At 37.0% G+C, this 25,719-nt stretch overlaps 2 protein-coding genes across 8 annotated transcripts in view; one reads left to right on the top strand and one right to left on the bottom strand.

Moving 5' to 3' along the window:
- Positions 1–46: 46 nt before the first annotated feature.
- Positions 47–25,719, bottom strand: part of Dila (centrosomal protein dilatory) — a 69,394-nt gene continuing 43,721 nt past the window's right edge. For 2 of the 5 annotated variants that reach the window (XM_071771138.1, XM_071771137.1), the window contains exons 4-13: positions 3,224–3,455; positions 2,999–3,092; positions 2,814–2,886; positions 2,287–2,719; positions 1,842–2,059; positions 1,522–1,681; positions 1,181–1,437; positions 925–1,096; positions 689–852; positions 47–572 (exon numbers count right to left, since the gene is read on the bottom strand). In XM_071771138.1, the coding sequence (XP_071627239.1) occupies positions 434–572; positions 689–852; positions 925–1,096; positions 1,181–1,437; positions 1,522–1,681; positions 1,842–2,059; positions 2,287–2,719; positions 2,814–2,886; positions 2,999–3,092; positions 3,224–3,436 (1,923 nt within the window). In that variant the 5' untranslated portion in view covers positions 3,437–3,455 and the 3' untranslated portion in view covers positions 47–433. Of the gene's footprint in view, positions 573–688; positions 853–924; positions 1,097–1,180; positions 1,438–1,521; positions 1,682–1,841; positions 2,060–2,286; positions 2,720–2,813; positions 2,887–2,998; positions 3,093–3,223; positions 3,736–25,719 lie in introns of those variants that run through there. The other 3 variants (XM_071771139.1, XM_071771136.1, XM_071771141.1) reach the window with 3 other exon arrangements.
- On the top strand, positions 5,009–23,865 carry Drep2 (DNA fragmentation factor-related protein 2). Of its 3 annotated transcripts, none has more exons than XM_071771142.1 (5): positions 5,009–5,943; positions 11,097–11,193; positions 11,976–12,149; positions 12,916–13,280; positions 13,799–23,865. In XM_071771142.1, the coding sequence occupies exons 1-5, from the start codon at positions 5,932–5,934 to the stop codon at positions 14,654–14,656; spliced, it is 1,506 nt and encodes a 501-aa protein (XP_071627243.1). In that variant the 5' UTR covers positions 5,009–5,931; the 3' UTR covers positions 14,657–23,865. The 3 variants fall into 3 exon arrangements, with proteins under 3 accessions (XP_071627243.1, XP_071627244.1, XP_071627245.1); XM_071771143.1 differs by having other exon boundaries at positions 5,018–5,943; positions 13,802–23,865; XM_071771144.1 differs by lacking the exons at positions 5,009–5,943; positions 11,097–11,193 and adding an exon at positions 12,469–12,659 and having other exon boundaries at positions 12,011–12,149.

The following is a 25,719-nucleotide window of genomic DNA, read 5'->3' as shown; positions in this document are numbered from 1 at the left end:
TGCAAATGTAACATAAATAATGAAGAACTGTGGTAAATCTTTGCAACATTATAAATACATTTGGTTTTATATGTGAAATTGTGTATAAAACACAATCTCGAGATTTATATTTTATACCTATCATTTAAGCTTTCTTGAATGGGTATATAATATACGATATAAAAAAAATCTCAAATTATACATTTTTTATTTTGTATACTCGTATGAACGGAAATAATCCTTTTCCCATATAAAATATCCATATAAATTAAGCAAAATATTGAAGATATGAATTATCGATATGATTTATTTCGTATATAACGTCATATTTCGTAACATATATAATTCATGGCAAATAATTCGTGTTTTAAAAATGGAAAAAATATTTCTATAGTAAAAATTAATTTATCCTTACATATACACATACATATATATACATGCAATCATAAATTATTTACAAAGTTTTCAAAATATATTCCTTTCTTTGTTGGTCCAGTAATTTTTCCAAGTGTTCGCATCTTGAATTAGCGTCACCAAGTTTTTTATTGAGATTCTTTATAATTAAAACTTTTTGAGTAACTATAAATTTTATTCTAAAACAAAGCGTCATATTCATTGAGTCTATAATATTTGTTGCGATGTATTACAATAATTTATGATATCGATTTATGCATTAATCTTTTATGCGTTATCGGATATTAATCTTTACCTGCTATGCAATTGTGCCATAAGTTGATCTCTGTTAACGTTATTCTGTGTTATTTCTTGATAAAGCGATGCGATTTTATCTTCCAACTCTCTTTTTTCCGTCTCAATTTCCTTCCTTGCTATCTTTTTTGCATCGTCTCTCTCTGTAGTCAACCTCACAATCGTCTATAAATCGACAAATTGCAAATTAATGATAGTAATGATATGTAATCAATTGGTTATTTTCATAAAATTTACCTCATTCATATTATTGAGATTGGATATGCATTCTTTTAATTTGTTTTCTGTTTTTCCAAACTGAATTTCTGTACATTTGAATCTTTCTTCCAATAATAGTAATTTATTTTTATAAATACCCTCGCTTTTAATTGCGGCTTGCAATTTTGCATCGTAATCTTCTTTCATTAGTCTGAAAATGATTTCGACAATTGAATTGTGACAATTTTCTTAATACTTCTATATGCTTAATTGGGAAGATACGTTATAAACTTACTCCAATTTATTATCGAAACTTTGCTGCAGTTTAGTTTGCATTTCACGAGATTCTTTTTCCAGTCTAACTATAGCGAGCTCTATCTGCTTGTCTCTCTCCTTTTGACAATTGTTACGAATTGCAGTCTCCGCTTTTGTGAAAGTCACGCTTTGTTCTTTTTTATAATTATCCGCCCACGCGAGCCATTCTTTTTTCAAGGATTCCTCGCAATTCCTCTTGGCAATTTCGTGTTGCTCTTTTAATCTTTCCGTTTCTTTCTGCAGAAAAAAGTTAAGTAATTATATAAATTGTTGTTAAATGATTGTTTCTTGTCAACAGTGAAGAATATTTTTAAAACCGACCTGAAAATGTAATTCCGTTTGTTGTATCATCACGCTTGTTTCCCGGTCGCGTTTCTTTTGCTCTGCAACGAGCATCGATTTCTCTCTTTCGAAATGCTCCACGAATGTCTTTTGTTGCGTCTGAAAATGCGCTTCTTGCTCTTCCAGGTTTTCTTTGTACCTAATCAATATCATTATGCTTTATATAGACTTAATTAAAATTAATTTATTTACAATTAATTGTTATTAATTTTTTGGCGAAGTAAATGTCTCTTATTCGGATTAATTTATTAATTAAAATTATATTAAGATTGATACACGTTGTGCAGGATTTACGATACCTTGCCGCCAATATATCTTTCTCCTTGGCCAACATTTTCTCATGGCTGTCTGTCAACTCGATTCGCAATTGCTCCAGCTGCTGATTCGACCTACGCATCGCGCGCAATTCCGTATCTTGTAACTCCTTTATATGCGTGCGTCTTAACTCCTGTATCTCCTGTTGATGTTGCTCCATCATATTGTGCAATTCTGGCTCTAGCCCTTTTACTGTCATTTCCTACGATATCAATAATCTCCGTGTAGTATTTAATTAATTATTGCGCCGTGTAACTTCATTATACTATATAACATTTTGTCTGTAATGTCAGTTACCTGTCAGATCTCTTTGCTCATCCCCCCTGCCTAAAGATATTACTTTCCAGAATTGAATTTGTAATTTGAGACTCGAGAAGTGAGCTCTTGAATTATATTTTCTAATAATAATCGACGTAAATTAACGATTACCTTGATTTTTGATGTTTTCATCTCCAGCCATCGTTCACGCCGGATCTTCTCGGACGCTGCCATATTCTCCTTCGCGCGTTGCAACTCGACGGCGTGTCTCTCGCTAATTACTTTCAAGTCTCGCTGGATCTTCTGTTCCATCTCTTTAATTTGTCGCGCCAGGGAGTCGCATTTCTGCGCGAGATCCGTCTTCTCGGCGAGCAGTTGTTCGATAAACTTCTGATGGCGTTTCACAATCGTCCGGTACTTGTTCTCCAACTCCTTCGTCTTGACAACGTGATGGCGTTTCTGCGACGTCATTTTATCGCACGCCGCCTTGCGCTCGGACTTTAATTGATTTTTCAAACACTCTATCGTCGCATTTTTCTCCTCGATTTGTAATATCGCGGTCTCTAAATCGTCCCGTTGACAGCTGAGGTTCTGCACTTCGTACCTGCGGGAGGAGAAACGTTTTACATAATTTTTATCCGTTTTCTTCTTTCACGCGCGATACACTTCGCTTACAAGATATTAGAGGAAGTCCCCACCTACTAGGATTTTGGCAGGACGAGATTACAATTGTTGCGTTATTGGCAGCTACGTCACTCTCCGGCGTATCTTCTGCAATAAAGATTGTAACATTACACAAATTTTTTTTTAACAAATAAAATAAGTGAAACCCTAAATTTTTTAAGTATAATTTTAACGATGCTAGTTCATTAAATCTCAGTACCATTTTCTAGCGTCCCTAAGAAGGACATTATATCATCGTAAGTTGTTGTAATTGACCCACATTTGTCTGTGGCAACATCTTTCTCCGGTTCGATCTGCGCTCAATTAGAATTTGATTTTTAATAACGGAGCGAAGTTATCGCGCTTATGAATATCGATATAATCCTTGAATAAATCAGACTTTATTCTCAAAGATAAACTTAAAGTTGAACTTTTTATTTCTTACTTGTCCCGAGTACTTGCGCATTGCTGGCTCGAGATCGACATCGTATTTTACATCGACGGCCAGTAAATCCATTCGATTGCATCCCGCGATTTCAATATTGCTATCTTTTTCCAATTTGTTCATCATGTTGCACAACTGTTCGAACGAGCGAGACGGCTCGATCAGGTTCTGATTGAAATCACGCTTTTTCTCGCGTAAATTCTTCGCTGCCATGTCCGTTTGATATATTTGCCTACGGGAAAATATGTAAACGGGGTATACCGAGCTGGTCGACAAACTTACGTGCATTGACGTGCAGATGCATTTATTTAAGCGCCGCTCGTCGATCGCCATGGCGATGCACGTGTTGTAAACAAGGGTGAATCAGGTGAATGGGTTCTCTTTAGGGCCCGAGCAGAGAATAGCTGACGTATAATTTCAAGACAATGTTTTATGCTTTAAATGTTTAAATCTTTGTTTTTAGTACGCACAATACTGTCTTGTGTCTCACGTCTTAAACGTATGCATGAAGTGTCGATATTTGTAAGACTTGAGACACAAGACAGTATTGTGCGTTACTAAAAACAAAGATTTAAGGATGTTTTCTCGTCCTTATACTAGAGAAAATCGATTTTTTTAGGATTTTCTTGAAACTGTGAATATACGTTAATTTAGGTGTGCTTTATGCGTGGTATAAATTTCAGTATACCTAGCTCTTCCGATATAAAAAATAAAGATACTGAGCCTCAAAGTTTCAAAAAAAAATTTTTTAATTTAATTTTTTTTAGTTTTGGCATTTTTTCCTTATAGAACTCGACGAGAGGAGCAACTTTGGTCCTCTTGGCCAACCTCGTATCTCTTACCGTTTGGCCTGGAAAACCTTTTCATTAGTAAAAGTTGAAACTTTGAGGCTCAGTATCTTGATTTTTTATACCGGAAGAGGTACTGAAATTTTATACCATGCATAAAGCACACCTAAATTAACGTATATTCACAGTTTCAAGAAAATTCTAAGAAAATCGATTTTCTCTAATATAAGGACGAGAGAACGTCCTTAAAGGATAAAACATTATCTTAAAATTATAAGTAAGCTATTCTGCTCGGGCTTTCATGTGTCGGCGAAACATGAAATGCACGCATATGCATATTTGCAGGTGAACGCGAAAACGAAGGAACGATTGTGACTGTACGCTAAATGCGTTTTTTGCACAGAAATAAACCCTTTTCGTTGAACCCATCATTATGACATATTTTGTATACTACATCAAACTTTGATTTCTAAATAATACGAAAGATTATAAACAAAAGATTATATTTATCGAACTACGAAGAATTTTATCATATTATCGTAGTGTCTCGCGGAGATTTCCCCCTTGTGCAAGACTGAACTCTGCCTGACCACTGTAAGACCACTTCCACTCGATACCTTCCGTTTCAACTCTCGGTCAGGAAAACACCTGTTCATCGAATTCCGAAGGAAAGATCTCTCTTATCGGGACTGCGTCGACTTTATCGTCGTAATCGTTGACCCAAGATCGCATTTACCCACGGAGAGAAGTCTCACCCCTCGAAATCTCCTACCCCAAATGCAACCCCGTATCCTCAGGGGGTGGCACATTCCCACGTAGTCGCAGGTGTCGGCTGTCGGTGGCGTTCACGGGGGCGAGGTTTCCTAGGGGTTTCAGGCGGCGGCGGAGTGTCGGCGAGAGGGGGTGGGGGGGCGGGCGGGAGGGAGGGAGGGGACAGGGCGGCGGACAGGAGAGGGTGGCTATGTGCAGAGCGGCCCTTCCGACCCCTCGCGGCGTACGGCGGTACGTACCGTAGGAGAATCGATCTAAAACTAGGAGTCGCCGCAGTAACCGCTGGGAGGAAGCGAGTGTTACAATTCGCGGGGGCCCCTGTCGTATGCGCCAGTGAAATCTTAGACGCACGCCAGCTAATCGCACGTACGCACGGCACGGTCGTCGGGCCAGGTACGTCCACGTCGACGGACGTACGGTACGTCGCCGCAGCCCCTGCTCGTCGCTCCTCGCCGTTTTACTCGCCCTCTTTCTCACACCACCCGCTGTCTGTCCTGGCGGCACGGCAGCGCAGGGGCGGCCGGCCGGGGGCGGCCGTGCTTTAATCGCGGTATATAACGGAGGGTGTTGTGCGCTCCTCGCTCTCGTCTACCTCGCGTACGTGCGTGCGTGGGAGCGGGACGGAGCGAGGCGCGGCGCCGCGGGTGCGACAGGAACGGCGAGCAGCGTCTCGGCGAGGAGCAGCCGCGTGAGGAAGGGAAGACCACCACGTCTGTCGGCCGTGATCAGTGATACAAGTCAGCCAGTCAGCCAGCCATCCAGCCAGTAGCTACAGCCCGCCGCTATTCGGTCAGTGAGTCCAGCCAGCCAGACGACCGGCCGAGCCAAGTATCGCGCCCGATAGGAAGAAGAGAGGAGAAAAGAAAGAGAGAGAGAAAGAGAGAGGGAGAGAGAGGGAGAGGAAGAAATAGGAGAGAGGGGCAGAGACGGTGCGAGAAGGCGAGAAAGATAAAGAGAGAGAGAGAGAGAGACACCTTGCGAGGGTGTACGCGCGAGAGCAAGCTGGGCGGACAGCAGCGCGACCAGAAAGCAGCATCCCCCGATATGCGACGTGCAGCCTTCTTCCCCTTCGCCTTGGTGGTCGTTCCTTCGGAATAAAACCGCGCGCTTGCTGCTGGGACGGTTCCTTACCTGCAGGGCTATGACGTAATGGCAAGAGAGGTACGCATATCCTTCCGGCAGCTTCCTTCCCATCTCACGCGCCCATGCAGCATCCACCCCGCGAATCATTCTCGCGACGCGGGAGGGGTGGGAGAGGGAAGGAGAAATCTCGTATTCCTGCTTTATTTTGTATCGCGAACGAGAGGAATCTCGTCGCCCGTCGTGGGAGAGTCTTCTCTCTCCGCGGAGAGGACGCCTCTCGATGACCTATTTTCACGTGACCTCGTGACACCCGACGAGATCGGTCCTCGGCTTGCACCCCCCCAGAGTGCATCACCCTCTAGGCAAGGCCGAACGGCCGAAGGGACGAGCCCTTCAGCCTGCTCCTTCCCCGCCTCGACAGACGCGCGGTTTTCCCATAAAGATAGGTGTCCGCGCGAATGCTCCACTTTTTTCGTTTGTAGAATCGCACGGCCTCATTTCGCCTCTTTCGGGGACATCTTCTCTCTATGTGCTCACGAGATTGAGATTGCCCTGAAACCCGATTGCCCGATTACAGAATTGTGTTTGTTCAGAGTATCCCTCGCGATTAATCCTTGCTTATAACTTGGAACGTCCGCCCGACCGCCCCCGTAAGGATTTATTTCGCTTTATTGAATTATATCGCGTGTGTGTGTGTACTTAGAATCCCACCCTGATACTCCTGAATTCTATCAGTTGAAGATATCGAGGATTACGTTTTCTCGATAATTCATAGAATTCCTAATCCCCTCGCACCTATAGCGTCCATTGTGATGGACACGCTTTTTCTTCATTTGTAATATGGAAGCACATAGTTGTAGAGATACTCGCTGCTGTTGTCCTAGTTTGTGGACATGTTCTGAGTTATGATTCGAGTCGTTTATCACCATCCGCGATTTCTAAGGGGAATAATAAATAGAGAGGAAACATGTTCGAACGTATCTCTTCATAAATAGAGAATCGGGTCTGGAATATTTAAGATTTTCCTCATTTGTGATCGTTTTTTTTTTGTTTACTTAGAATAGCATTTCACCAGGATTGTCTGTGAAGAATTATCAATAATTCTTTCTGTTAGCATTCTCTTCGTATATACATATTGTTTAAATAATAATTAATAATTATTTCTTTTAAGACAATTCCTAGCTATCTTAAAGCGCCGATAGTTATCTTTGCATGTTTCTGAAATTAATCTTTATTGTTGTTTCTTTTTGCTCATAAGTTTCTCATCATTTTATTTTGTGCTGATGATTAGAATCCCTCTTGTCACCTTGTATAAATTAGTATTAATATTTTCTTAATATTAATAAAACTTTCTACAAGGCTTTTAGCGTTAGTTAAATCTCTCTCGTTATTTTATTCGCACGTAAGTTCTTCCTTGACATTTTTTTTCCATTTGCAAAGCCCACTTAATCACTTTATTCCTCGATAGAAGGCTAGTTCGTCGCTTTTACGTGTTCACGGAGTTCCTTGCATCCGTTTTGTCTACCGCTAGAAACTTTCCTCACGCTTTTCCCGCTCATATAGACTCGTCCTCATTGCCTTCTTACAATACACCCCACTATACTCGCTCGTAGATTCTGCTTCACCGATTTGCAAGATCCCGGAATCCTTGTCACTGTACAGTTTGTTGGAATCTTCTTGAAGAAGTCCGCAAGATACAAATTTTAAATTCAATGCGCTTTTTGCAAATATTCTCTCTCGACCTGTTTATATTGAAAATTATACACAGAGCAGAGTCGCGAGAATGTTACTCTTTCGTTCGCGGAATGCTTTTCTCGCTCGTAGAACGGCTCTGTACCTCATTATGTTCGCCCGTCGTTACTTTGCATGCTCGCAAAATTCTTCTCGTCGTTCTGCACGTTCGCGGACTCTTCCATGCAAAATCCTTATCATCGTTTGTCACGTTTCACAAAATTCCTGTATACTTTTTGTTTCATTGTAAAAGCCTCTTCGCGTATTTACAGTTTCATGTCAGATCCTCTGAGATATTCCAAAAAAGATTCTTCTGTATTTGTTGTTTGGCTCTACTTACAATTTGTGAGATAAACAAATTTGGACAAAAAAAATATATATATATGTATACGATATATATTCTAAACTTTTAATTAAATAATTTTTACTTAAATTAAGAAAGGATTTGAGATAATATATTTCAGATTTCTTGTTAAAGAATGCACCTGAGTTCGTGGTTTCAACGAAGAAATTTGCATTTTTGGAGAGTCCACATTTTGCATAATCTCTCATATAAATAAATTAAATAAAAAATTCTAAATAGGTGGATAATCGAATTGTTAAGTTTCTTAAGAAAATATATTTAAAACGAATAAATATCTAAGGGCAAATATCTAAGAACGTTTCAATGCGGATGCATCGGAAAGACGTCGTTACAAAAGGGAGGTTCTGTTAAATATTTGTTCAGCGTTATTCTTGATTCGTTGGTTATTCCAAATTCCACGACTTTAGAATCCTCCGTGTGTGACGGATTTAAGTAAATCAAAAATTCGCGAAGTAGTCGACGGCAGCGGTTCTCGACGATACTTCGTTAAGGGATACACCTGGGTACATTCACGTTGCAGCTGCAGGCGGGTTCCCTATTTGCTCGTTAGCACGTTGCGATGTTGTTTACTAAGTTCCATCCACGGCGAGCTCGCGAATGCGAGGGGTTATTACATGAAAGAGGTTGATACTTGTATTGCTAAGATAAACATTCAATTTTAGGCCTTTGGACTTTTAAATCTTTGAATTTTTGGATTCGCTCAAACATGCTGGGCGTTTTGACTCTAATGTAAGAGTACATTCTGAATTCTCTCTGATTCTCTCTCTGATTTCTCGTATCAAACTCCTCTGTATTTTTATGTTGTGAATCATTATTTATCTGGATTATTATTGTATAATTATTATATGAACTCGTGTTATATTACTTATGTCTCCTCAGATCCTAGATTTAGGTTCTTCTTGGTTTCTTTTAAGTCTTTCAATTCTTAAAGTTAATTAAATCCGTATAGATCTTCGCGTGTTTCATCAGTAGATATCAAATCGCTGGGTGAAGAAAAGCATAAGCACTCGCGTTGTGCTTTAAATTCCGACAGTTTTCTATTTTGAAATATCTGTAGTTTTGAGAAACAATAAAATTTGGAAAATAATAACGAATTAATGCAATAACTCGCGTCCGTACAAAATAAAAATAAATAAATAGAATATTTTTTATCATCCGGTTAAATCGAGCACTTACATATCTTGCGCATATACTTAATAATTACAAATGTCTAACAAATATAATAACGATATATTAGTATTGACAATGAATGACCGGCAAATCCTACTGTGCGCACAGAATAAATAAGCGATATTACAAGTTAAGACCGGTTAAACCAGGTCAGTGCTTTCGATCATAAACTGCGCACGCGTCCTACACCCTTAGCGCCACCCCCGTTGAGGACTAGGAACAACCCCAAACATAATGCACCCCTTCGGATCGCATTATTCCGAGATCGCTAGCGACGTCGTCGGGATGCAATCTCGCCGATCGAAGAGTGCAGATGTATCCACAGTGAGAAGTACGATAGAGTGCACGAAACGAGGCGGGGACGAATGTATTCGCGAGTAAATTGTGTGGAGTATATATGCACCTCCTAAAGTAAACCGAGTAAATTAAAGTAAATTAACGAAATAATTCACCATCCGATAAACCATCCGCAAAGAGTCTCCGAGTGGAAAGAGTTCGTGGAAAGATACGTGCAAACCGTTGCCGTAAGTGTCTCGCGCCATGCATTATTGCATTTACTTTTTTTACATGAATATTATTAGATATGGGTCGCGTTTATGATTCGATATAAATCAGTTTTACGTTATACTTGATGTACATGCAAATCTAACATAAGCATATAGGAGTTTGCGTTGCGAATTATTTTGAATGCTCGCGCAGAAATCGTGAATATTTGAATATTCAAATTTATAGATTCCAAGACCTGAGAGAAGGGATATCTTTAGATTCTTAGATGCGTGGGATTTCGAGTGAATCTTTAAGCCCTATAGATCTAGGTCTAGACTCTTTAAACTCTCGAATTCCCAGATGCAGTAATTGCATTAAAGTGCGATAGTTCAGGAACACTTTGCACGCATTTAAACGTTGGTCCCTATTTTTTTAAAATAATTTTTGCGTTACTTTATTGATTCGATTGCCAATATGTTAGTCACGGTCGTATGTTAATGAACTTGGAACAATTTTTATAATCCTGTATAGTCCTGCACGTTATATCGTATATTTTTCATTTAATTCTCATTTAAATTTGCACCAGGCTTGTGCAAATAAATAAATATAAATGATAAGATGTAATCCTGTTGCGACATTATGTTAAAAGTTTAAAAAATAATGAAATATTTGAGTTTTCATACATGAGATTTTATTTATCAGCCGTTCTATATGACCGCTATGTGTACGAAGCATGTTGGGAAATTATTTACTCCATTTAACATCTGGGCGACAAGCGTTTCCCGGGGTCAGGCTCTTCAAGCCTTATTCACACGCTTTTCTTGTCGCGAATTATTTTTAATTTGTGTGTGAATCATTTCTTATACGCGACATTTCTTTATTTCTTTTATATTTTACAAAGCGCAAGAAAAGTTTACTTTAATGATTTATCGTTTATGCACATATAGATACATATAAAAATTTCGTAAAATTTTAAATGCACACAAGGCCGCACAATGTTGCATTTTCTAAAACCGTAGGCGAAAAAAGCTGTATAAAACTACAAATTGCATGTTTCAACTAATGCCAACACAAGTCTGGTGTTTTACCCTTTTTCTAATGTTCAATAACTATTTTTACAAAGCGCTTTAAATGCCTGCAAGCTTGCACGCGCTTCCGGAGAACATTTAAGGTCAATAATAAATCGCAAATGTCAACCATTTTTAACTTTACCGTGCATTAAAGTGCAGTACACATCGACATTTTTTTCACTGTACTAAAATTAATCGATGTCAGATGTCATGCCCTTTCCATCACGTAAAAATTTCTCTCTTCCTCTTTTGATACTTGACTTTTTTAAAACTATGTTTTAATATTTTTCTAGCCTAAATTCCTATTCTATTCTTGGCTCAAAAATAATAATTAATTTACATCACTTGTATTTTAATAATATATCTTAATTGCTGTAAATATTAATACTAATTATTTAATTCTTGCGCAGGAGTTACGGACCAAGAGACCTTTTAAGATATGGGACAGCTGGCGTAACGTAAGAAAAGGACTGGTCGTTAGCAATTTCGAAGAGTTGATTGTCCGAGGTGAGGAATATCTAAATTTAAGAGTCTGTAAGTTTAGTTTTTATACTTAATAAATTAAAGCAAAAGCAATTAAAAGCCCAATTGTGTTTATAATGCATCTTAAAGTTTCTTCCTATATCATTAAAACAATCTGCACTCTTAGCAGTAGTGCATTGAACGTGATGTATATATTTTTGACGATATTTAAGATATTGGATTACTGGTCACAAGATATCGTTCTTTTCTTACAAAACATATTTTTGAAAGGAAAAAAAATAAAAAAATTTTCAGAAAGACTTTGAGGAAGATGTTAGATTGTTTGTAAAAAAAAACCATGCGTGTTACGCTAAGGATAACTCTTTGCAAGCAAGCGTCACGCATTGTCCTTCCGGAGCACTCTCTTTCCACCTGTCCGGCCGACCGGCGAAGAAATATTTCCGGTCGGAAATATTTCCGCGCAGCGTATCGCGGCGCGGAATTGCATTATCTGTAAAGTTCCTTTGAAAGTGTCGCTCTCGCAACACACATTTCTCGCAACATTTCTCAGAAACAAAGCGCCGTTCGTTCGTTCGTTCGTTCATTCGTTCGAGGACGCACCACCATTATTCGCAACCGCGCCATTCACACGATTACACAGTACATACGACACGTGGCACACCCATTTACACGGGATACATGTAACACACATGCACACGCGCGCACGCACACGCCCACACGCACACTGACGCTGATGTTAAAGCGTTATCACAACCCTCTGGAACGCCATCTGACACCCCAACCCTTTGGCCAACCCTTGCTTTCAGGTAAGGAAAAGCTGGGCGTGCCACAAAACGAGAATGTCTCGCTAGTTTTGGAGTCGGACGGCACGCAAGTCGAGGACGGCGAATACTTCAAGACACTAGGAAACAACACGATCCTGCTCCTGTTGCGGCATGGTGAACGCTGGTGTCCTACTGGCGTCGACATCATACGCGCTGGTAGGTAAAAGGGACATTACACAGATCGACTTTAGGAGAAATCGGCAACTTGGTTGAGGAAACTAAGATTGAAGCAACACGAGCGACAGAAAATTTTAAAAGACATCTAAAGAAAACGAGAATTTTTTAAGTATTTAAAAGATGAAAATAGTTGGGATAACTTTTACACGTATATCATGCGATAAATTAGATTCATCGAAGCATTTCACAAGTAAAAATTGAATCTTCTTATAGAGACCTTTAACGATCAACCAAGTAGCTTTTCTTCTGTTCTCAAATATCTCGACTTTTCTAGATTTTTGAACCCTCGAATATATAGCTTCTTTAGAGTCATACGCGCTGCTATGTAAAGGAGATATTACAACGATCAACTTTGGTTGATGGAAATCGACAACTTGGTTGAGGAAACTAATCTCGAGGCAACTGATATAATTGAAACTGATCAAACTGAATTACATGTGGATCAAACTGAATCCTTACACACACACAAGCCTTTAAACGATCAACCAAGTAGGTTTTCTTCTATTCTTAAGCTCTCTTTAGATGTTTTGGATTTTTTAAGACAATCTTCTTTATCACCCGAAACCTCTTTAGACTTTTGAATCCGTAAGTCTCTTGGCTTCCTTAAGATCTATGGGTCTCGCACTCTTGCGATGGATCACTGGCACTGATTGTCACGCCTTGCACCACCGAACACACCACCCGTATCCCTCCGCAGCCGCGTCCACCGATAACTGATAACTCCTTTTCTCTTTCTCTTTCTCAGCAATTTCGGCGATCCCGAAAATAGTCTGCGAGACGATCCACGCGCTGGAGTTGCACGATGAGACGCCATCGTGGAAAATCATGGACAATAAAGGCCGAGTCACAGTGGTACTACACTGGGACCAGCGCTCGTCATCGTCGTCGCAGGTGCAGCAGCAGCAGGCGAAGGCAGGCCAAGATGCCCAAACCTCCAAGTATTCGCCGACTAAGAAAGCTGACCTGAGTGGCGCCCAGCGGCCGTCCCTGGTGATCCAGACCAGCTTGGACAAGCTCGGCTATGACGGCAAGACGACGCACTTGCCCGGCGAGATTGCCCCGTCGCGGTACACCAGCCCGCGAATCACTGTGATAAATCATGACGATATGGTATATTCAATTTACAGTTTTACTTTAAGCGTTTCATCTTTAGATTTTAGTTCAATCGCGCAAGTTTCTAAACCTACCGCAGAATCTACGATTGAAAAGATCAGTGTGACAGTGATGTAATTCATTTTCTTAAAGTCCTGAGGAAATTAATCCGTTCATGCTTTTAAGAAAATAGGTCAGCGTTGAGTTGCACTGAATTTTTCGATCTCAACAATGATCTACCATACCAATCTGTTAGCCGTACTAATCTAAGCGCTTTATCTGTGGACAGTTTTTTTTATCAATCATGATTTTCTAAATCAATTTAGCGCAATCATTGCGTTACTTGTAATTAGAGAGATCAATATGGCATTAGTTCTCTATGTTAGTTCTTTAAAGATTTGAAGAAAGTGAACTAGATCATTGTTGTAATCGTCTAATTCTTTGATTTCAACCAGTTAGGTGTTTTATTTTTGAAATTTTGACGCAAACTGAACTAAATTCTTATCTATCACGCTGTAAGCTTATCTTCATCCTAGCAGCAACAACCGGTGCAATCGCACATGCCGGGCCGTCTGGTGAAGCAAGGCACAAATTCGTTCGACAGTACGACCATCCACATCCACACACCCGAATGCTCCAACCACATTCATCAGCCGGTCGCGCGAAACGGCAGTCCGGTGAATGGCGCCGACGGCGGTGCTATCGGCGAGTGCGATTTTCACTGCTGCGCCCTGCACGAAGAGGGCCGCAGAATCGCTGTACACAAATCGGTGGCGACGTCGCCGATTCAGGACGCGCAGCATGCGCAGTATCAACATCCGCATCATCCACATCCACAGCAACAGCAGCAAACGCAAACGCCGTCGCCACAGCCGCCGTCCTCCCTATCGGACGGCACCAAGCGACCTGGCCTTAGCAAAGGTCATGTTCGTTTTCGCGATACCGCTGACGAGGAGTCAAGCTCGCGTCTAGCCGGTGCTGTTGGCTTCCACTTACATCATAATCATCACCACCATCATCAAGAGCATGACAGTTCTGAGTCCGAAACGGAGAACACAATAATGGAGGACGAAATCGTGACCTCGGAGAAATTTTTGTTACTGATCGATCAGCTGACGGTCGACCAGAAGCACCACCTTAGCATCAAGGACATTGGCATCATACTGGAGCGACTTAGCTCCAAAATCCTCGACGTCGAGCGGCTGGATCGCGAGAGTGAGAGCGAGGAGATCTACAATTGGACGATCAAGGCGATCATACGGGGCGATGTCCTGCGGGAGCTCGGGGTGATCTACAATGGAAATTATTATGCGATCTCAGAGCATCCCGGCTACAAAGAGGAGTCCGAAGAGAATAACGAGGATAACGAAGAAGAGGAGGAGGATAGACTTTAATATGATGCTGGTTTACTAGATAGATAGATAGATAGATTATACCTATTCCTGATTATTATTAAATTAGGACACGTTGTCAGTGGAAATAAGAACGGGGATATCACGTGGTATTTCCATTAAATCCGAGGATTTTTTGAAAATTGATTAAACTCGAACTTTCTGTGATTTTTTCTGAGAGTCTATAGCATTTCCTAGAATTTTCCTAGGATCTTTGTGATCCTTCAAGGATTCCCAATGAGTTTGGGGTTTTTTAACATTTTCTAGGAATTTTCTAAGATTAAGAGATATAGCAGCGTTGTCTTGTGCCAAATAAATGAAAGTTCTGCATAATAAATCGCTTAAGATTTAATGAACTTAGGATTTTTTAAACCGAGTCTTCTAGGATTTCTCAGGATATTCCTACAATTTTTTCAAAGATTTACAAGATTTCGGAATTTTCTCCTCATAGGATCCCTCAGGATTTTTAAGGAGATTTCCGATGTTATAATCCTGTAAAATCTTAGGATTCTGTGTAAAATTCTGTGTGCACTTAAAATTTATAATATTAATTTTACAAGTTTCTAAAAAGTCTCTAAAAAATTTTCAATTCTAGAACTATCCAGAATATCTTTATTTTCAATTCAAGATATATTTTTTTAATGTTTGATTCTAAGCTTCTCTGAAAAAATTTTCAAATTTTGTTCTAAATTCCTACGATTTTTTAATTATAGGAAATATAATTTTCTTGGATTGTAGTTTATACGGATTTTTGGATCTTGGCCTCCTTAAGTTATGGCACCTTAAATATTAAATGTAAGCTATCTTTCAATTAGACTCTAAAACACTATAATTCTAGGTGCCTTAGATTCCAAGTATCTTAAATCGAACAGACTTCAGATCTAAACATCTTAGATCCTAAGTACTTTAGACCTTAAACATTGTAAATTCTAAATTTCTTAGGTCCTAAGATCTAAGTTTTTAGAGCCTGAGACTCGATAAAAATTCTTTTTTCTTTTTTCACTAATCCTGGCACATTTGCGATTCTTTAGAGCCGTGTGTTAAATCATTTCTAGAGCTATCACGTAATCTTGATGGAATCTGAATATAAAGAGAAGTCTTAGGAGACTATCGAGAATTAAGTGCCACTGTTGTTTAGCTTTACTTTTGTATTTTGTGATTTTGTGGTTATTAATCTTCGAATTGAGGAAATTTAGATAAATGTTCTCAAGTTTTTACGAAACATTGTGCCAAATTATTTGTCATTATAATGACTTTTTATATCAATCTTATAAATAAAATCGACAGCTTTTTCGAAATTCATAAAATCCTCGGATCAAAGATGAGATCCACGGAAAAGCGAAAAACGAGTGACGCGTGCGAATTACATCCGCGTCGCAGGGAGGAACCTAATTCGAAATTCGAAAGATAGAGGGTAGATCGACGAGAAGCGACATTTCTTCCGAATATGTTTTCTTAATAAGAAAAAAAAAGAATAGAAAAAATAAAGCAAGGGAAGAAAGGGATCGCAACGTAACGGAATCATGTGTAATATGATATAATATACAAGTTTATTAAAAACCTAGTTCTAAAGACGGTTGTTGAAATATGTATTTATTAAAACTAGCGTGTATACTTGTAGGAAACATTTTTGGGATTACGGACGTCGATTCCGTAACCGTCCACAACACTGCCGTATCTAAAGAGACAAAGTAAAAGAGAAATAATGAGAGATAGACGAAGAAAGAAGGAGAGAAAGGAGAATAAACTAAAAGAAGCATGAATAGATACAAAGCGTAACAATTCGACTCGACAAGACTCGGCTAAATTCGATGAGATAATTCTTTCTTTTTGTTCGTAGTGCGTTCGTTCATTATAAAGAACCTAATCCTTTATTGCAAGTTTCAAGTGCAGTTTTCGTAAGTTTTATCAATATTAGATTAAAATTTATTTAATTTAATAATATTTTTAATTTATATCACTTTAGTATTTTCTAGGATAATTTGTGTAGATTCACAGATATATAAAATCCCAAGATAAATAGCTTTTTAAACTTCAACTGTTGAATAAAATCTTTAAGCTCTTATTGCAGATTAAGATTTTTCTTAGTTTAAATTTTCTTGGGTGAGTATTGACGAAACATTTTGGAATTTATTAACAGATATCGAAAATTGAAAAAATTATAATTTACAAATATATAATTAGCAACACAGCAAATAAATTTGTCATACCGTTGCTCTCTCATAAAAAATATACAAGTGTTCTGCAATAAGGGATTAATTTATATTTTTAATAGCCGCGATCGAGGATGAAAATCTCGCGAAGGTGCATGGTTAATCGATGTCGGAAATGATCGATGATAATCGAATGGCGAATGGATAACACGTGGCAAGCACGTGTATTAGACCGCCATAGAATGCTCAGATCTTGGCTCAGATCGATATTAAATACATCAGTATTTATCTAAGTGTATCGCGTGGCTGCCTTTAAATCATCGAACATCGCGGACGACTCATAAACCGCGCGAAGATCGACGTCAAAGCTGATGACAAAGCGACGCGATAACAATGGAGGTGGGAGATGAAGTTGTTTGTTTCTCGCCGACGTAAATTCTTTTTGTAGATTTGTGAAACATGTTCTCGTAGCCTAAGATCCTTGGATCCTCGGATTCTTTGATCTTCGATCACTTGGGTACTAGATTCCTCGGAATTAATTTTTTCACGTGATCTAAATAACTTGACTGATTTTTTTCGGATAATGTGGATTAATCAATTGGTTTTAGTTTTTTTTTTAATTTCTTTCAACTTCTTAATTCTCAGTTCCTTGCATTTTCTAAATTAATGAAATGTTTGAAACATTTTAAATATTTTTGGCATGCTCAGTTATTAATTCTTTCTCTCTTAATTCTAAATTCTTTATAGAATAGTAGTGGAATCTAGTACCTATTTTACTTATTTTAGCTCACCGCAGCTACGATTCTCGGACTGGATCCGCGAATGAAAATCATTCATTCGAAGCGGAGTATAGCATCGCTCAAAGCTCTCTACTCTTCCCTTAGGATATAAAATCAATGCGTAATTACATACATAATTTCTTCTTACCGTAAACAATAATTATTTAAGAAAGATATTGCAAATATTAAATTTCAACGGTAGAATTTTTATGTATTTCATTTTTCTTCAAATTTATAACAAGACTTCGTGGAATTTATCTTTTTATATTCTTACTATAAACATTATTAGGCTTTATTTTTATATTTTGTTTAAGAAGCAATTATGTAGATATCGAGTTTTCATGAGAGGGACAGAAGTTGAAAGTTTCGAACGATGCTTCAAAAATACATATGCTTACATACGCGCGCGTATAGATTACGTGTAACAGCATAATCTGAATCATTCGGAATTTACGTTAGCGAATGTATTACATGAATATACGTGTTGGAGATATGATCTATGTGAAACTTTGCAATTTTAATATATTTCTATTGTAAGTATACTCGAACAACTGTGAGAGAAAGAGAGAGAAAGAGAGAGAAAGAGAAATGATGGCACACGACGCGCGGGAGTTATTCGATAGCGTATATAAATATATACATATATAGATATATACATATATTATATATAATAACACACAGCGAACTGTCGTGGGGAAACCACTTTATACGTAATACAGGTCGTCACGGTTACGGCCAACTCGTCGAACACTCTGCACTCGAAAGCGAGTTTTGAGCTTGACTAAAAAATAAAATAACAACAAAAGACACCCACGTACAGAGGTTTAAGAGCTAAACTCGTCATTCCGTTGGCGTTAAGATTTTCCATGTGTCTTATCTCATCTCGTACTTCGTTCGCGATCATCTTACCTTCGAGCGTGATGCGCTTGGATCGCAAAATTGTCGGAATCTAGGAATGCGGGTCCTCTTGGATTTAAAGTCCTGCTCGGAGGGTCGCTTTTTAAACGTAGATCTTTTTTCCAATTTAAGATTTCACGGATCTTAAATCGCTGTAAGATCTTGGGTTTCTTAGATCTGACATTCCTAGATCGTTCGACCGCTGTTATTTCTTTAGACCATCGCATCGTTAACTTCTCGGATCCTCGAGTCATCGAATCTCAATACTTTGATTTTCAAGGGTCACGTGAATTTAAGATAATCAGAATAATGTGAGAAGGGGGGAAGAACGAAAGGGAGGGAGAAAAATACAAACAGAATAGAAGAGTTTAGATCTGATCGGAATAATCGTACAATTTTTTTCCGTTGTAAAAGAACGTATGCTTTTGCAATTGAAAGTTTCTACTCCCGGAAAACTATGTCACGATAAAAACAAAACCCTTTACAGGTTTCTGGTCTCGTAGTACCACTTTAAATAATAATGAATAATAATGATAAAACAACCACAAATAATACTAATATTAATATTTACAATAAAATAATAATGCATGGTAAAAGGAATAAAAGAATTGTTATAAGTTGGAACTGTTGTTTCTGGTACATGCAGATACTATACACACACACGAACATACACACACACATAGACACACATGCACACATGCATATACACACCTTAAACTAAGAACATGGCCTTTGTTGTTTATTTATACGTAGTATTCCCCTATAATCCTTTTTTGCACAAACAGTACAATGTCCTGGAATTATTTGAACAGAAATTCGCATAATCATTAAGTATTTTATATTTTGTATTCAATAATCGCCGAGATTATTAGTCACTTATTTATAATTGCCTCAAATTTTTTGCATTTTTCTGAAATAGAATGCATGAATTCGCGCGCGGATCCTTGAACTCTTGCTACATTTCTTCAGATCTTCGAAATATCGTTATATATGCTACTCTTAATACATTCACCGTCATGACGGCCACCGGTGATTGAGCTTTTCGTTTACGCCTTGTCGGTCGATGACTGTCGATGGGACGATAGTCAAATAAATACGTCACGTATTATATTTTTGTGCAATTCAATACTGTAAATTTATTGCTATAAATTAAATATTTTATTGTTCTTTTTAGTATAAAATAATGCAATTGGCGTAAACGAAAAGTTACATAAAATACGCTTGGCGGTGAATGTATTAATAATGTTTATACTATCTATTATTTACTATTAAGTATTTATTATTAAGCAATTTATATTATCTATACGACACTTGCGAATGTTTCCGACGGTATGAAATGTTATTGATGTTGAAGAAGGCTTTATTTTATAAGAGATTTTTGCGATATATTAATCCTATTTGTGCAATTCGTTATGTATCGGATTGTGATGTAATTGTGATTCTTCCATCATAATAACGCGACTTTTTCACGACCTATCGATCGATCGATCTGCAGCGAGCAACTGACGATCACCATAAGGGAGAGATCTAGCGTAAGCAACCTCGCATCATGATTACCTCTATGTATCTGCATGACCGTATTACAATAACCAATAACCCAAGACTACTTTTAAAAGAAACAGGACATAGTCACTTATCGATATAGCAGAAGAGAAACTTTATACAGGTGTTCCAAAAGCATGTGCCAAAGAGGAAAATCGGGATGTACGTGTGTCGAGAGCACTCGATGCTAGTACTTTGTCTTCGCGACGACAATCTTTTTCTCAATGTATAAATCTTAATACTACTTAATCATCAATCTCGTAATCCTTGTTAGAATTATTAAGAATACTCAACTTCTTTTGAATTTATAAACGTTCGAATTCTCTGTTTCCCAAATTCTTTCATCCTGATCTTTTCAAACGCACGTTTGAAAACGGATTTGTTGAAAAATATGATATGATATTTGTTTAAATATTCGAACAATAATATTTACACGAATCCTCCTGGATCCTACAGATTCATTTGTGTAATTCTGAAGCCAAATGAGATAAATTTCATTTTACAAACAAGATACACGTTTTATAGGAGAAATTAATTTTCAACGTCGCGCGAAACTTTCGGAGCACTTCGTATAAATATTTATACTGATCGCGAAGTACATTTAGCAACTCTTGCCACTTAGCGATTAGCTCGTATTAGTAAATGAATGAAGTAATTAATTAATTGCGTTAACTTACGAAGGTAAGATTTGAAACAATGAAGTAGGGGAGTAAATCAAAAGACAGGAATTCCTGCGAGATTTATCCAGGACGAAGTACTTAGAAGGAGTCTTCCCTCGCGAGAGGCATGTTGCCCCTATACACGTATACAGTGTGTCAAGAAAGCATTCATACACATTGTCATGGTCTTTTCTTATAAGTATTGTATCATACTTTTCATATCGCATTATATGTTTAAAAATTTCTTCTATTGTAATATGTACTTATATTATGTGGAATGAAATTATTTATGGCATAAGTAGCTATTTGTAATGTTTACATAAGTCTTTTAATAATTATTAAGTATTAAGAATTTTTTTTCTAGATTTCTCGGAGTCCTTACGAAATACCAAAAGTTTGAAATTTTGAATAATTTATCTTAGAATGCTTGTAGATATTAAGTTATACATACAAATTTTAATCATTTTTAAAATTAAATTAATTAGATTCTAGATTATTCAAGTTATAAGTTATTTGAATTTAAATCTATCTTTCCACACACAAAATTAATAATTATTTGTATTAAGATTTTGTCGAATCAAGTATAGGTTCGTATTATGTGGATATTTATACAATTTGACATTATTATAAGTACATTGTTACAATATTTATCGCTCTTAAATAAGAACATCTTTTTACCGTTAAATATGACGCGAGCGCTTTCTTTGCACATCATGCATATATATATATATAAATATATATATATATATAATCTAAAAAAAGGCATGTTAATATATATAAATAATATAAACTATATAATATAAAAACTAATCATGATCTACAATCCTACACTGCGAAAACGAAACATACAACAAGTAGAGCGAATTAAGGTTTTTTAAGCATTAACGGTGAGAGAAAATGAGAGAATTAATGTACTGATGATGATGATGATGACTTTTTTAACGTTTTATCGCGTTACGGAGTATAATATGTGTATATATACATGAATGCATAACGGACACTCACAATATAAAAAAAGAAAAACACACGTAGACCACATGTGTCTATGTATATACATATATATACAATTCATATATACGCGCGTGCGTGGGAGTGTGCGTGTGCGTGTTTGACGAGAGTGCAGAAAGAATGTAAATAATAAAAACCGTATTATACGATTATCCACTGGGATCTATAATTGCCAGGTGTATAAGTCACATACAATACATGCATATATATGTATATATACATATATATACATATATATATGTATACATATATACATATATATGTGTATATACATATATATATAGATATATAAATTATATAATATGAGTTCGATGCACAATAGCGACAATCGCATTATCCTGTGCGATTTTCTGGCGAGCGAGTTTTTGCACCACTTTGTTCGTGAATTTTCCTGCAAAATGGTGTCTAAACGAATTTACGAATATTACTAATAAAAACGACAGCTCAATTTTTTATTCTTTCTCGCTTCTTTGGATTCTGGCACAATTGGATTAACAGATCTCTAAATCCAAGTTGCCTGGATCCCTTTCTCTTCAATCTTTTTATTTATATTTCCTCAAATCCCAAATCTCTCCTACAAAATTTTATTTTGTTTTTAAGAAACTACACCTATAGACTATCGTCAATAATCGTCGATAAAAAAATTCACCAACAAAAAGGCGGTGCAAAATTATGATGAGAGCATCATCAACAATAGACATTTCTCGTTAACCCTTTCTGGGCACGTATGTCATGGCGTTCATTCTTATAGGTATCCACAGCACTCTGAATAGATTTCACGCCATTCGTAGCCTAATATATAACCCTATTTTTTCATTTAGAAATAGATAAATCAAGATTATCGAAGAAGATAAAAATTTTTCATTTCGTAAAGCTCAATTTTGACGGGGTTCGACAGACCCCCGTCTTCAGGCACATACACAGGAAGGGTTAACCCTTCCATCGCACCGCTGCAACTGATGCATTTACTATAGAAAGATTAGTAGAGAAGCGTCGCAGGATAATGCCCAGAGAGATTGCTCGATTGTTGAAGAGGAATGTTCCGCGCTGACGTCGAGCTTATAACGTTACTTAATGTTAGACGGATGTTTTTACACGACTGCCACTTTACAATGACGTGAAGTTACAATTGTTTATCTCGGTGGCCGGCGCGCATGTTTGTCGTCGTCGCACAACATGAAATTTTTGCCCAGTCAAAGAGGACAAAGATACTTTACTCATTATTACATTCCACATCTACATTTTAGAAAAAACTAATTTAATTGCATTAATTCGGGACTTGTATCTAAAAAATATATTTTACGTAAAAATCTTGAATATTAAAAATAAAAAAATAACTTATGTTTTATAATCTGAGAAAGATGTGTCGTTTTAAGTTAATAATAAAATTTACGTAAATTTAGTTGTTTCTGTAAATATTTAACATGTCAACTTTTCAGTAAAAAATGTTACCACTAAGATTTTATTTTAAAATTAATATTTGCGTTTTGCGAAATATATTTCGAAAAGATAGGTTTTCTCTTTTGAGATCACCTTTGGATTCTAAATCTCAGGATTCTTTTATGTAGATCTCTAACCAAAAAATACAACGTATAAATATTTAAACGTAATCAGGTAAAGCATTTTTCTTCGCCTAGATTGGTCAAATTTCATACTGTATAGCAACTTTGTTTTCCGCCGACGCGAAGAACGGCGTTTTTCTCTATTAATTTTCCACCCTGCAGAAAATACGACGGCGAACTCTGCGCACGGCGAATAAGTTCCACTGCGAACGCGAGTCTATTTCTCTCGACTACGGATTAATATACAGTCGAAATGTACCTACTATACGTAAATAAATAAATAAACAAATAAATAAATAGGTGGAAGAAGGTAAAGAGGGAGAGACTAGGCTGCTCGACTTTCTTCTTTCATTATTAATAGATAATTATTTATTTTACATTCGACGTTTGTGTAAATGCATGCTATTCTTGTTAGAAGTTCATTTACATATTATTTTTTTCTAACACTGACAACATTTTGACTGTTTGTTTAAATACTTAAAAGAATTACTCAGCAATTGTTTTTAATTAAAGTTGATATTTAGTTATTTGTTTTTGTTAAGAACAAAATATATCACAACCAAAATATGTCTATCAACAAAATATAAAGAAGCAAATAATTTTCTAAAATTATTTTAATTAAAACTTTTAATATATCTTACATAATTATTTTGAGTAGTACGAAAAATAAATATATATTAAATAAGGTAATAAAATAGGTTTTTGCATAATTCAGTTTTCTAATAATTAATTAACAGAAAATGCACACGTGGTGTCTATGCCACCAAATGTGCGAAACATAATGCTATTTCACTCACGCGCGCTGTCTGTTATAAATAAATAAAGTTAGCCGAATCGGCTGCTGTGTGCAGCCTACGCGCGGTGACCCAAATTTAGACACGTGAATGAATCTCTCATGTGCCTTGTTGCCGATCTCTATCTATCATACACATCAAAATTCATTATTACAAAAAAGTTTCGACACATGCCAAAACAGTTTCAAGTTATTTTGTCAAGAAATAACAATGCAAACAAATTTTATAGAAATTTTACTTTTTCTTTTAGACAAATTGTAAAATACTTCATACTTGTCTAATATATTCATCTCTTACATCTTAAAAGCTTAAAAATTTTAATTATTAAAATTCTCCTTGAATTCGAAAAAAAGTAAATTTTTTGGTAAGTTCTTTAATATACATACTTTCTTCTTATCACATGTATCATGTATTGCTTGCAATTTCTGATTTTATATGTTTTTGATAAATTCTGAATAATTAACGTGTCAAAAAGCTTTGAGATTTTCATTAAGTTTATTATTTATATCAGACACAAGACACAATTATGATCATCTTAAGGGGCAGTTACTGCAACACTCGAATTCTCGAATAAGTTCGTTGATATAAAACAGCTGTGTCAGTTATAAATGGCAGAGCACTTGTTTTTACAAGCTGTGTAAGCTTCGGTGTGTTTAAATTTTAAATAAAACTTCACGAAGACAATATTCGCTATAAGATTGAGTAGCAGGTAAGAAGATTCTGATGATGATAAATCTACCAGGAGTCCGAGTCGCACAAACAGCAATTAGATTGAATTCTGCAGGAAGAAGCAACTCCGACCTCCCTTGCTCGAGAATTAATAGATGATGGAAAGTATCAAACTCTAATTATTGCAATTAAAATTAGCAAGATTTTGGTCTCAAACAAATTCTAGATAAATCACAGTTCCATAAATTTTCTGAATCCAGTGTGTAGATCCTAACTTTCTTGAATAATGGTATCATCAAATGTGGACTCACTCGATCCTAGATCTTTCTTGAATCTTGGATACCGTAACTCATGAATTATTTCAGCTCCCTTGAATCCTATATAGACGCTCGTGCTTTTATATTCCTCGTACCCCGGTTAGTCTAAGCCTCATATTTGTTGCAAACTACTTGCAGAATCCGGATTCTTTAAATTCTATGTTCCGGAGATCCTAAATTATTTAGCGCTCGCCTATCTAGGGGGTCTCGCATTCCAAGAGTTTTTGAAACCCTCCGGTTCATAGGTCCTTAATTCTTTTCATTCCAGCTGCTTCAGTTAGCTGCAAGATCCGCAGATCTCCTCTTACTCAGAGTAATCTCAAACGCTCCTCACACACCACTACCACTGCACCTCAATAATTCCTCTGCTCTTCGTTCCACAATCTTCACCTGATCCACCATCTCCAATATCTCGTGCTCCATGCTGACTATTGGCCACCTAATTTAGCCTCATCCCCTCTTCTTCCCTTATTCCCTTTCATTTCCAATTTACTTGTTTGATTGACGCTAATGATCATACCGCCAATTAGTAGTTTGCGTACGTATTTTCTTCATAATATCTGCTAACAATTAATGACACCGAGGATGAAATTTCTGTGACTAATTCCTGTGATTATTAGTTTGCCCTTATCTTAATAAATTTGTGGATATTTTTAGCATTTCCTTTACTTCATCTAACTTGCCTA

The sequence above is a fragment of the Temnothorax longispinosus genome, chromosome 2 (assembly GCF_030848805.1).
Source record: "Temnothorax longispinosus isolate EJ_2023e chromosome 2, Tlon_JGU_v1, whole genome shotgun sequence".
Classification (NCBI taxonomy): Eukaryota; Metazoa; Arthropoda; class Insecta; order Hymenoptera; family Formicidae; genus Temnothorax; species Temnothorax longispinosus.
This window is presented reverse-complemented; position numbering and strand designations above follow the sequence as displayed.

Bases quoted from the DNA above. Each gene is read 5' to 3' on its own strand.
- Drep2 (XM_071771142.1), top strand. The intron at 12,150-12,915 runs GTAGGTAAAAGG...TCTCTTTCTCAG, and splicing joins CGTCGACATCATACGCGCTG to CAATTTCGGCGATCCCGAAA. The intron at 13,281-13,798 runs GTATATTCAATT...TCTTCATCCTAG, and splicing joins TGATAAATCATGACGATATG to CAGCAACAACCGGTGCAATC.